Source organism: Leptodactylus fuscus, chromosome 7 (genome assembly GCF_031893055.1).
Source record: "Leptodactylus fuscus isolate aLepFus1 chromosome 7, aLepFus1.hap2, whole genome shotgun sequence".
Classification (NCBI taxonomy): Eukaryota; Metazoa; Chordata; class Amphibia; order Anura; family Leptodactylidae; genus Leptodactylus; species Leptodactylus fuscus.
Window position 1 is genome coordinate 25,510,967 of NC_134271.1, and position 12,150 is coordinate 25,523,116.

General features: G+C 42.4%; 1 protein-coding gene across 4 annotated transcripts in view; it reads right to left on the reverse strand.

The window, feature by feature from the left end:
• Positions 1-12,150, reverse strand: part of CDC42BPG (CDC42 binding protein kinase gamma) — a 64,508-nt gene that overhangs the window by 8,381 nt on the left and 43,977 nt on the right. Inside the window, exons 9-25 of one of the 4 annotated variants that reach the window (XM_075281434.1) lie at positions 12,035-12,114; positions 10,566-10,654; positions 8,772-8,876; positions 7,848-7,945; positions 7,484-7,726; positions 7,038-7,148; positions 6,653-6,921; positions 6,010-6,115; positions 5,754-5,878; positions 4,461-4,575; positions 2,688-2,836; positions 2,417-2,505; positions 2,288-2,337; positions 1,837-1,917; positions 1,039-1,107; positions 665-770; positions 453-586 (exon numbers count right to left, since the gene is read on the reverse strand). In XM_075281434.1, the coding sequence (XP_075137535.1) occupies positions 453-586; positions 665-770; positions 1,039-1,107; positions 1,837-1,917; positions 2,288-2,337; positions 2,417-2,505; positions 2,688-2,836; positions 4,461-4,575; positions 5,754-5,878; positions 6,010-6,115; positions 6,653-6,921; positions 7,038-7,148; positions 7,484-7,726; positions 7,848-7,945; positions 8,772-8,876; positions 10,566-10,654; positions 12,035-12,114 (2,019 nt within the window). Of the gene's footprint in view, positions 1-452; positions 587-664; positions 771-1,038; positions 1,108-1,836; positions 1,921-2,287; positions 2,338-2,416; positions 2,506-2,687; positions 2,837-4,460; positions 4,576-5,753; positions 5,879-6,009; positions 6,116-6,652; positions 6,922-7,037; positions 7,149-7,483; positions 7,727-7,847; positions 7,946-8,753; positions 8,877-10,565; positions 10,655-12,034; positions 12,115-12,150 lie in introns of all 4 variants that reach the window. The other 3 variants (XM_075281433.1, XM_075281432.1, XM_075281431.1) reach the window with 3 other exon arrangements.

Consider the following 12,150-nt stretch of genomic DNA (forward strand, 5'->3'; position numbering starts at 1 on the left):
AGTGTACTGAAGCCACTATGGGGCATAATACTGTGCACAGGGGCTACTATGGTGTATGATACTGTGCACAGGGGCCACTAGGGTGTATAATACTGTGTAATGGGGCCACTATGGGGCATAATACTGTGCACAGGGGCCACTATGGTGTATAATACTGTGTATTGGGGCCACTATGGGGCATAATACTGTGTACTGGGGCCACTATGGTGTATAATACTGTGTACTGGGGCCGCTATGGGGCGTAATACTGTGTACTGGGGCCACTATGGGGCATAGAGCGCGCAGGAATGTGTGTGTAAAATGATATGTTAAACAGAAAAAAATGGAGCACGAATGTGGCTTTTTGACCCAACTGGGACGAATCGGCAGGTTTTGTAAAGTTGTAATATTAAGAACAGGTCTCTACCATTCTTCTTTGTGAAGTAATACAGTAATAAAAATAATTGACCAACCGATAGGTGTCCTTCCAGAGCGGTGCCGCTGCCAGTGTTCGGATCTACTCCAAGAAGCCTCTTATTTTGACTAGGGGGAGATGGGCAAATCGTGGCACCATCGCAACAGGATATATGGCACATGTATCCACACACTGCAGAAACATAGGGGAACATCAGTTCTAAACCATTACATTACAAAACTTACCAGATCCAAAAGAAGCCAGTCTCACCTTCACAGCACACGCCTTGCCGTACCAGTCCAACCATGACCGACGTACAGCGGAGACATTTAGTTGGCGACGTAAAGCTTTTCACTTTGAAGGTGTGCGACCTAGGCTGTAAGCAAGTTATAGAAAAAACGGAATCAGAAACACTCTGGTCCACGCGTCAGAATTCAGGTGTATGCTGCACCCTTTTTTGACAAAAACCAAATTAGGCAAATTTATCAAAAATTTGAAGCAAAACGAACAAACGATTGGGCAAGTGTCTGGTCATGAAGTTTTGGTTCTGTGGCTTAAATGGCGGAAAATAAGAGAAAGTTTAAAAGGTGGAAATGGAAGAAGAATCTGAGGTGAACTGTCTCAAAGTTTGACTACATAGATACCTTGTCTGAGGACTCCTCTACACTTTCTAAGATCCCGGCAGATCTCCTGTTGACTTTACTTTTAACAGACTAGGAAAAAGATAAGACAGTGAACTTAACATTTATCATCCTATAGGTTTACTATATAATAACTTCAAGCATTACACATTACATACAGGACCAGCCATGAAATACTTTAAATTCATAAAACGGAGTCTTCGTGTCGGCCTGGGGATGAAGGACACTGGCAGGCCTGCCTCCACCCCAAGATGTCATCTCAGCCACGAAATGCATCTAAGGTAATATACTGGGTATTTTGTTACATTGGTTTATTTCAATGACACATACGCTGGGTGAGATACTGTATGCTACCTATCTGTATGTGTCATACAGTGCCCATGGAGAGAGTGGGGCTCAGGGGCCCTCCAGGGAATTCACCTGTTCCCCTAGGGGCCAGTCCGAGCCTGTGTAAAAAACAAAACAAAAAAAAAACCCCTATACTCCCCTCTTCAATTCCCTGCAATTACAGTAATGTACACTCTACTTTCTTCAGTCTTCAGCCATTGCCCATACATATTGTCACTACCGCCAAGGTCACCAATTGGATGCAGCTGTCATATACACATCTATGGCACATCATGGCTGCAGAAATTAGAGTCCAGCAGGCCTTGAACTGAGTTGGTTTGATTTTCAATAGAACAAGCTCTGCTATCCATCAAGAGGAGCTTATGGTAATTTCAACCACCTTATAATGGAGTAAAGTAGTGTACTAATTCTCAATAAGAAATACCGAATCATTACTGGCGGACCCCTACTCACATCGGTTCTGTCCCCTCGCCTCATGATGACATTGCTTAACACTGGTGGCTGTTCGGAGTTTTCTGATGCGACCACGTCCTTCTGCTGGAAAAAAAACAAAAGAATCACTTAAACTGTGACAAACAGGCCAAGAAATATTCCTTTACTGTAGATTATGGAAGACTAAAGGGACTAGAAATCTAGAGAGAGAATCCAAGAATAGCACTTTAATAGGCTGCCAATGACGCCACTTGCAAAAGAGTATTCATTCTTTATATACATTGGGGGGAACTTATCAATCCTTAAAAACTGGCATAGAGGGGTGATACTGTGTCACACATCTGGCACAAGGTCCCCTCTGGCAAAATCAGTCTTGCCCTGTGTCAGTCAGAGCCTTTATTAAGATTGACATACGAAATGCCCGTCTCCATAAATCTGCACCATTACGTACAACTCAAAAGCCTATTCATACCTCGGAACGGAATGATAAAAATGGAATGAGAGAACGCTGCGGCTTGTTTTCTGAAAGACAAGAAATTTCCATTGAAGACCTGGGCAATTCAAAGCTGTAATATTATCACAATTGATAACCCATTGTCACCTGCTGTCCCTTTGGTCTTCGCCTCCTCGCGCAACTTCTCTATTTCAGCTCTCAACGTCTTGTTTTCGTCATCTGCCTCTTGTAACTTTCTACATAGAAGTCAGAAAATACACGATTAAATCTGCCTCTTGACCAAGTAATAACTTATCACATAGGTTATCTACAATATACTGTGAATAGCATAGCACAGAAAGTTCAGTTACGTAACGGAAATCTAAGATCACGAATTTCACAAAGTCCCGATATAGTTCTACACAATGAGCGTCCGCACCTGTCAGTCTCGAGGCTCTCGGACTTCAGTTTGTTCAGTTCCTCTTGGATACTCTGCTTAGCTCTGATCTCGGCTTCGAGGGCGGACTGAAGCTCGAGTCGCGCCGAAGCCTCTAGTTTCTGAAGCCTACGTGCTTTCCATTGGCTCTCCTAAAAAGGGAGGAAAAAGTATACACTATGTAATAATCCAAGATGATTGATGTGGCTATTTCACCAAATATATATTATAAAATTAAATTATTCTTAGTGAGAAGTTAAAAGGACGGAAGGTGATCAGCATCAGGCCAAGATTCTGCAGGTTCATAACCCTGGGCTTGTCTGGGTCACGTTTGGCTCTCTCCTCACTCTGTATTCTTGCTTCGTACTATATGTACGCAATGTAATAGCTAAACCAATCCCTTCTCTGTCATTGCAATTCCGCTAGCCCCCCTACAGCAGTGGTTTTAACGGTGGGGTGCCATGGTGAGATCTCCCCCTTCCCTAATGGTAGTTTGTGGGGTTTGTCACCCATGACCTACAATTATACTCTGAGGTCTCTACAGACCCTCAAAGTATAATTAGTGGGGGACGCAAGAAGGTGAATAAACAATGTTACTCACCTCCCCTGGGCTCCGATGCTTCTCCTCTTCCAGCCTCCAGAGAGGATATCAGGGGCTGCTTAGGCCTGTCAATGGGCCTCAGCAGTCACCTAAGTCACGTGGTGTAATGACACTATGAAACGACAAGTCATTATGCTACATGACCACTGAGGTGGAAGTCATTGTTAGAAGCCTGAAAAACTCAAGGAGCAGCACCAGAGCCTAGGAGAGGCGAGTAACACTGCTTCTTATGTGTATTCACTGTCCCAGAGCCTCTGCTGAAGAAACACAGAGTATAATTGTAGTTCGTGGGTGACAAATCTCCAACATTTCAGGTTCGTCTGAAAAATGTGGTTTCGGCCAAACCAAGAAATATTAGAAAATCCCTATGTACGTAGAATTATTTAATTTTATTAATGTAGGGGCCACTACGGGACATTGTGTATGGAGAGGCCATTTATGACACTGGGGGGTTGTTATTTTACATGTGGAGGCAATTCTATTACATTTTGGGCACTGAAGTGTGAGGACCATTATACTACATGTGGGGGCACTAGCTGGGCCATTATACTGAGGGCACTGACATTGATATTCTACTGGGGCAATGAGTAGGCCCTTACATTGTAGAAGTAGACTTGTTTGGAGCCTGTGTTAAGAATTATGTTTATAAAACGTTATTTTATTAACATTTTTAAGTGAGCGTCACTTTGGGGGTGCTCAGTTGGGAGGTTCTCTCACTGGGGGGTACTTCAGTAGAGGTTGAGAACCACTGCCCTAAAGTACATGTCATAACAAGCAATAGGATGAAGAGAGCTGGTTGCCAGACACGTAACCCCCAATGTTGGGACCAGACGAACCCAAGATGGATGCTGGCAACTCTCAGTCTCCTGGTGACCCCTTTAAAGGTCATGTAAAGGAATTAAAAAGATCCTAATATACAGGTCACCGACTCTGTGCGGTATCTGCCTGTGTAAAGGTACGTACGAATTTGCGTTCCATTGGAGGCAGAGATACAAAGCCGGATGCTGAAAAAATATGTGTCTTGCTCTACCAAGCCGCAGATCCTGTGTCACGAGCCTCAAGCTTATCAGACACATTCATCCAAGAATAGTCATTGAATCAAGGCTTACACGGTGTGGAAATACCCTATAGGGACAATGAGTTTTTAGCCCCTGAGACCTCCCAGCACTCCTTACCCCAGTCTTGCTGGATGGGGTTTGATTTCCAGAACTTTTCAACGTTTCCAACTCTTCTGTCATTTTGACTGATAAGGCTTGTAGATACACACGTGACTGTTTCTCATCACTCACCCTACAAAAGAATAAATATGTACATATGTAACATGTATTGACGGTCCTTGTATTTCAAATTAATTGCATCCTTGGTAATTGAGCTAAAATCCTCCTGTACTTAAAGGGGTTGTCCAGGGTATACAATTTTCAGCAAAGAGGTTGGGTAAGGGGAGAAATAAAATAAAATTAAATAAAAAAACAAAAACAAACAAACCACGACTTCACCCATCCCCAGTGTCTCCCACCATAGTCCGGTCCTGCTGCCCCAGTGCTTCTTTCATCAGAGGTTTTCACCGCATGGGACCCCTGAAGTCAAGCAATGGCTGCCAATTGGCCTCAGAGGTCACGCGATGGGAGGACTTCCATCAGGAGCAGCAGGACCGGACCACGGTGAGAGACAGTGCTTTTTTATTATTATTAATTATTATTATTATTATCCTTTCCCTGCCTCCTTGCTGAAAATTGTATATCCTGGACAACCCCTAAAAGAATTCTGTATATTGAAAGGACACACTAAGATTGCAATGCTATCTAGATTATTTCCAGAGATATCACTGGTTGAAAACACAGTCAGGATTAAGATATTTATATCATAGGTTATAATTAGAGATGAGCGAACAGTAAAATGTTTGAGGTTCGATATTCGTTTCGAGTAGCCACTCAATATTCGACTACTCGAATATCGAACCCTATTATAGTCTATGGGGGGAAAATGCTCGTTTCAGGGGTAGGCAACGTTCGATCAAATTAGACTTACCAAGTCCACGAGTGAGGGTCGGGCTGGGTCCTCCGAGAAGTCTTCTCCTTGCAGCGTCCCCACGGCATCTTCCGGCTCTTCATTCACTCTGCCAGGCATCGGGCTTGGGCAGAGCCGACTGCGCATGCCCACACTACAAGCGGACATGCGTAGTTGGCTCTGCTCATGCCCGACAGAGTGAATTCAGAGACGGAAGACGCCGCGGGGAAGCTGCACGGAGAAGACTTCTAAAGGTAGGAGAAGAACCAGCATTGATTGGCCGACTGTATAGCATTCGGCCAATCAATGCTGGTTCTGCATCGAACTTTTACATTTGAATAGCGAGTGGTACTCGATCGAGTACAAGTATTTCAAATACCGTAGTATTCGATAGAATACCTACTCGCTCGAGTACTACTCGCTCATCTCTACTTATAATTATTATCATATATGTGGCTCACCATTGAAGAATGTCGGTGATTTGGGCTTCCCAATTGGCTAACGTCTCTTTCTTATCTTCCAGTAATCGGACGTCTTCTTCCATCTGCTTCTGAGAAGCGGACATCCTTTCTGATATGGTCTTTAACTACATAAATCAAAAATATTTTTAATGATCTTACAAAATCTCAGCAGTGATGAAAGCCTCATCCGGGTTAATGAAGACGGACTTGAAGGTGCTGATAGAACATATTTGAGGTTCCAGGGAAAGTCTCTTACCCGAGCGATTTCTTCCTGAAGTTTTTGGTTCTCTTCCTTAAGCTGATTTTTTTCCCGTTCATTGGCCTTGTGTATGTTCTGAAGCTCCTCCTCTTGGTTGCGAGCACTGAGCGAGGAATAGGATAGAAATTCTAAGTACAAACAATCTTAATTGATAGATATTTGAAGAGAACATTTCAATTAAGACCAGAGAATAGAAGTTATGTGAGGAGATGGAGGACATAAAAAAATTACTGAACAACCTAAAGGAAAAAAAACAAAAAAAAACAAACCCCAAGTCCAATTCAAATTAAGACTGAGACTGCAGTACTATTGTCAGCCACTATGCAGTTTATGGAGCTGTACATTTCTGGTACACTACAACTCCATAAACAGCCTATCAAAAGAGGTGCTGGGACTCGGACCCCTGCCAATCTTCTATATATGACCTAACTGAAGGATAGGTCATCAACAATATTCTCATAGGGGTTATCCCTTGTCCATGTTGATAAGGAAATGTAACTTTGTTGACATGGGCCAGTTGGAACTGTGAGAAGCAAGGGGCCCTCTAAAATGACAGATTGAGGTCGGCAGCGGTCTATCATTTATTATTTTCATAGTGGACAACCCCTTTAAGCACAGAAGGTCCAAGTATAATATTTACCTATCATTTCTTGTTTTGCCAATGGTCTCCTGTATTCCATCTAATTCATGTTTCAAGGACATCAGTTCCTCCTCCTTCTCGCCAAGTTCTCTACGAAGTAGTTTGGTCTCATTGGCGTGTTCTGCCTCCCGACGTGAAGACTCTTCTCTCGATTGAGAAAGTTCTGCCTCCAGCTGTTGAATCCGTCTTTCCAATTCTGTTCTTTGTTGGCTCATCTCATAGTTGTGAAGCGATCCGCTGATGACTGGGGACGCAACGGCCTGCTGTACCTATAGATGAATAGGCAGTTTCACTACTACACCCCCCAGATCACACAACTCAAGCTCTTCTAGAAATCGGTATTCCAAAACCATTAGGACAGACGATGACTTTACAGACCGCTCACCTTCACTCTTTCCAGATCTTCTAAAGTCTGGGCTGCCTGCGCGTCACTTCTTTCTACCAACTTCTTCTGTCTTTCCACTTCTAGGGTCAGGTCCTCCACTAGAGATTCTGCCTAGAAAATGAAAACCAAACAATGGTTCCTTGCTGCTATGTATTGGAGGAGTGAGAATAGCGCTGTTTCTTACGTTACAACCATTTCTACCACCAAGGAACTTTTGTCCTCTCCTTAGATAACCCCAATAAGACTGGAATAAAGAAGCTACAGAGAAGGATGTTGCAGTAGTCTATATGGGAGATGATGAGGGCACTAGCATTTTTGTAGACTTGTGGGTTGACTAAACCGTAGATACAAGAAATATTTTTATGGAGGAGGTGGCAGGAAATAGTAAGGAGAAGGAAATATCAAAAGAAGTTCTATGGCCTGGACAACAAATTATATGTTCTTACCTCCCGTCTACTGGCTTCGGCTTTATGCAGGTCCTTTCTCAAGGTCCTCACTTTTTCTGCTGCCGCTTCTGCCTCATCTTCTCTGTCTTTCAGTCTACGGGACAACCTATTATTTTGGGTACTTAGCCCTTCACACTTGTCCTCCATTAGTCGCAGTTCATCCTGAGTTTTTCGTTGCTTCTCAAAAGCGTTCCTTAGTTCTTCTCCTTGAGATTTTAGTTGTTCCAGCAATTCAGTGAGATCCTGTAATGAAAAAAAAAACAGAGCACTGGATGAGTATAGCCACATATGTGATATGTAGGTTATTGCTTGTCAAGTCTTACAATAATTTTTCATGAAGACTCACTCGGTTCTTAGAAATTACCTTAGAGTATCGATCTTTATCTTGTTTGAGGGTCCTGATCTGTTTTTCCAAGGACTGAATTTGTGTTCCTGATATGGTCTCATGCTCTGTGGATTTTTCTGTGGAGTAAACTGGCAAATTACCTTTTACGTACTTGGTTATTACCGACTAGCCCTGGACTACGATATTCTTTCACCGCTTCCACCTTCTAAAACTCTTTGCATTCTCCTATAGGTGCTGCTGAACTTTCCAGTGAAGTTGGAATTTTTTCTCTAGCCACTACAGATCCTGAGCAATCAATGCCGTTAGTTTCAGCACCCAATATGCTAATGAAGACCTCTACTTTCAGGTGGGTGGTCTCAGTCAGTCTGCTCCAAGCAAGCACCACCCACCTGACAGTAGAGAGCCTAGTTAGCATATTGAATGCTGAAACTAACAGCATTGATTGCTCAGGAACTTCGGTGGCTAGAGAAAAAAAAATTCCAAATGCACTGAAGGATGCAAAGTAATGAGTTGGGGGAGGGGTGAAAGACCCTCTTTAAACATTGGGCCGATTCACATGTGTCTGCAGTTACATAACAGTGTAAAACATAACAGTGGTCTGATGGTGCCCCCTGAATCAGCAGCCGGGGGGCACATGCCCCAGGTTAAACCCCCCCTTAGCTATGCCACAAGTGAAAACATAACAGTCAATAATCCTGCAAGTACAACTGCCGCATTGTCTGGTCATTACGGGAGTAAATACCTTGGTGGTGAGGAAGTCAAATGTACCTGTCTATTTTAGGAATGGCGTCTATTTCTGAAACATCACTCAAAGACAACTCCGGTATTACCAGTTTGTTTTGTTGGGTTTTTTTTTAGCAGTTTTTGTTTAGAGGGGGGGGGGGGGTGCAAGGATATAGCATTGACACAGTGTAAAGTAGTTACCACACAGTGCACACACACCTGCTAACTTCTTCTGGAGAATTTCCATCTCTGTCTTTAGACTCCGAATCTCGCGATCTTTGGCGGGGGTCTCAGGGTTTGAAACATGGGAATTCTGCATGGCGGCTGTAAGACAGGAATCTAGGATATAGGATTTCTACAGTATAACATAGGAATCTCTACTATGAATGACACCTCTTTCTTTGAGAACTAAAATATTTCATTCACAACACTTGGATTTATTTCGTCATGGATATAGTTACATGTTGCAATTCAGGAAAAAAAGATTACCGCAAACATTGCAACACGACTAAGAGATGTGAATAAACACCTATTGAGCCAAAAACGGCACAAAGTTGGCCATATACATAAAATTAAGTACTTGTTGACTAGGAGAGAGGTGTGTGATTCTCTCACCAGGTTTGTCAAGTCGCAAGTTATTGTAATAACAGGGAGACACCTTAAGAAGTCATCTACACCACCTACAGGTCCTTATCACCTTCTTATAGCGCAATTCTTGGGGGTATGTGCAGTGAAGCCATGTTGTAAGTCTCCTACTTCACTGAAGAACATCGCAGGAGTCACCAGAGAGGAGTCCGATGAGACTCATCTCTAGGGGAGTATAGAGATTTTTTTATTTTTAATGTGGCCATGGATACATTATAACAGGTCTATTTGGGACACTAAACCCCCAGCCCAATTTTCCCAAATCGCCCTGACAGGTTCCCTTTAAGAAACACCTGGACAAACAAAGTCAATTGTTCAATTCTTTCACCCAACAAGAAGCATTTGGCAAAGATCTGCTGTCCCAATAATAGGGGAAACATTTTACTATGGGTAACCTATGAGATGTACTTGCAGTATTTTATAAAAGGACCTGATGTAAACAAAAAGTAGGAAAACAATGTTACTTTAAAAAAATTTTTTACAACACTTGACATCATGGGCCACACAGGGTGCAGTTACTCCTCTGATCTCGTGACAGAGATTTGCGGCCTTTGTTCTGCCTTGGTGGAAATCGGTGTCATGGATTTGCCATTTTAACCCCCCACCACATGGCTACAGTGCTCTTAAACTGGTTTAAAGGTATGTTTTTGACAAAAACAAGTGATTAAATGACACGCTTTATTAAAAAAAAATAAAAAAAATACACAACACTTTCAATCCATATGTCTAGTCATCTGGGTGGGTCTAATGCACTGACTAGTCACAGTGTCAGCTCTTTAGTCACGCTCAATATGAGATGCCAGTGAAGGTAAGAAGTCAGAGAAACAGCATCTGAAGTCTTGCACACTTTCTTCCTTCCCTAGGGCCAGTATAGCAGAATGTTCTAGCAGACGGCTGTGTCTCTCGGTCTCCATGCTTCTGGTGCACGCTCTGTGTGTGAGCAAAGCTAAACCCAGTACTGAGTATGGCCAAGGACCTGAAGGAAAGAAGCTTCAGACATGTCGTGTACTGCCCTGAGAAACCTAAAATACCCTAAATGCTTTCACAGGGATCTCTCCACCCTTGAATGGGGCTGACCACAGTATACGTGGCGAGATTGCACAGGACACATTTTTCAGAATCCCGCCTTAAATCTCTGCCTCCCATTGAAGACAACAGGAGGCAGATTCTGGTGCAGATTTCAACCCGAAATCAGCACCAAATTCCTCTGTGTGACAGACAGACAGCGTTAAGTTGGCGTGATATATTTATATATACATAAAGTATGGAGGGCTTTTATTAAATAAAAAAAAAAAAAAAGTAAAACACAAATCTATATAACATATTGTATGATCAAAATCTTCCGTAAGTTGTCTGTGAAGGTCTTACCTTGAATGGAGTCTCTCTCTTGCTCCGGTCTGGTTCCCATACCATTACTGACCACACAGTTAACCAGGGTGCCTTTGTCTGATAATGGGCTACGTACAGAATATAGAGTTGTCATTTCACGAGAAGATTACAATCAGCCATTATAAGAGAAAAAAAATACACACACAAAAATAAATATATAAATATATATATATATATATATATATATATATATATATATATACACACACACACACACACAATATGAATGTGTAAAAAATTTATTATTATTAGAAAACATTTTGCCATTTATTGTCTTATATTGGACGTCTATCTGCACCAAGGCTCCTGGTTTTGACTGATTTTAAAGATCCATTCACATGGTCTGTATCTCTTCCATAGGTTCCACTTCCGGTTTTGGGGTGCAAATACAGATAGAAAATACTGACCATGTGAAAATGACCTAAGAGATCAAAAGGAGTGAATTTATTTCTTTATTTTTTTAATAACTGCAGTTCCACTCACTTAATGCGGGAGACCTCACAGCATAGAGTTCAGCTCAAGCCACATAATGGACCAAAAAATGTAAGAGTATACTCTAATATGAATACAGCCTTATCCAGCTATGACCATCTCTAGGACTAGGGCTACATGGCGACTTTGGCCACGACTTCCACAGTGCAGACAGCACTGGTCACCTTGCCAGTACATCACTCATGTTAGTGAATGCGGTCGCACTGCCATGACTGCTACTTCTACTACGGAGTATACCTGTTATTAAGAGGCCAGAGACTCTTAGTAATTCAGGCACGTCTTGTGCCAGCAGGGGAATGGATTAAGATGGGCGTAGGTAACACCAATGTATGTTAATAAATTCCACCCCAGTGTTTTAAATATACCACACAGATCCTAAATAAGACCAAACCATTGTGGTATTTTGCCAAAATTATACCTGATATCACTCTCTACTCTGCACACAGACCTCCTCCTCTACGCAACGTCAACTGGATATCTTAGGATAAGCATAACATTTCTACCAAGGCCGACTTCCAAACCAGCAGTTACTACATGTCACTGTGCCACGTGGTAATACAATATAGGAGGTGCAACACATCATATAGTGCGAGCGCTCTAACTATAGCAGGATTATGTTGCCAGTATATTAGAAATCTGCTTCATTATTTGCCCAAACATGTGATCCCACTTGCTACCTATGCGACCACTATAGCCATGTCATTGCTACAATATTAGTCTTCTACATACATAAACTGCACTGATAATACAACACTTGCATTATCAGTGCAGGTTCTGCTTAAAGTCCCTGCTTTGTGTTGAAACTGACACTGGAAAGGACCCGCACCTCACCAGGGAGTGAGACCCGCCACAGAGATTGAAAAGTGCCGAACTAAAGAATAATAAGCATTGGAGGTCTATTAGCAAGAGTGTCCACAGCTATAAAGTAGAGTTAGATGGAATATTAAAATGCATACCAGTTGGATGTAAATGTAAATCCCACAAACGGAAGTAGATGTGCAGCAAAACCGTTGTGATTATTTGGAGGCAAGGTTTCCTGGAAATAAATATACCAGAAATGAAGAGGGCAAAA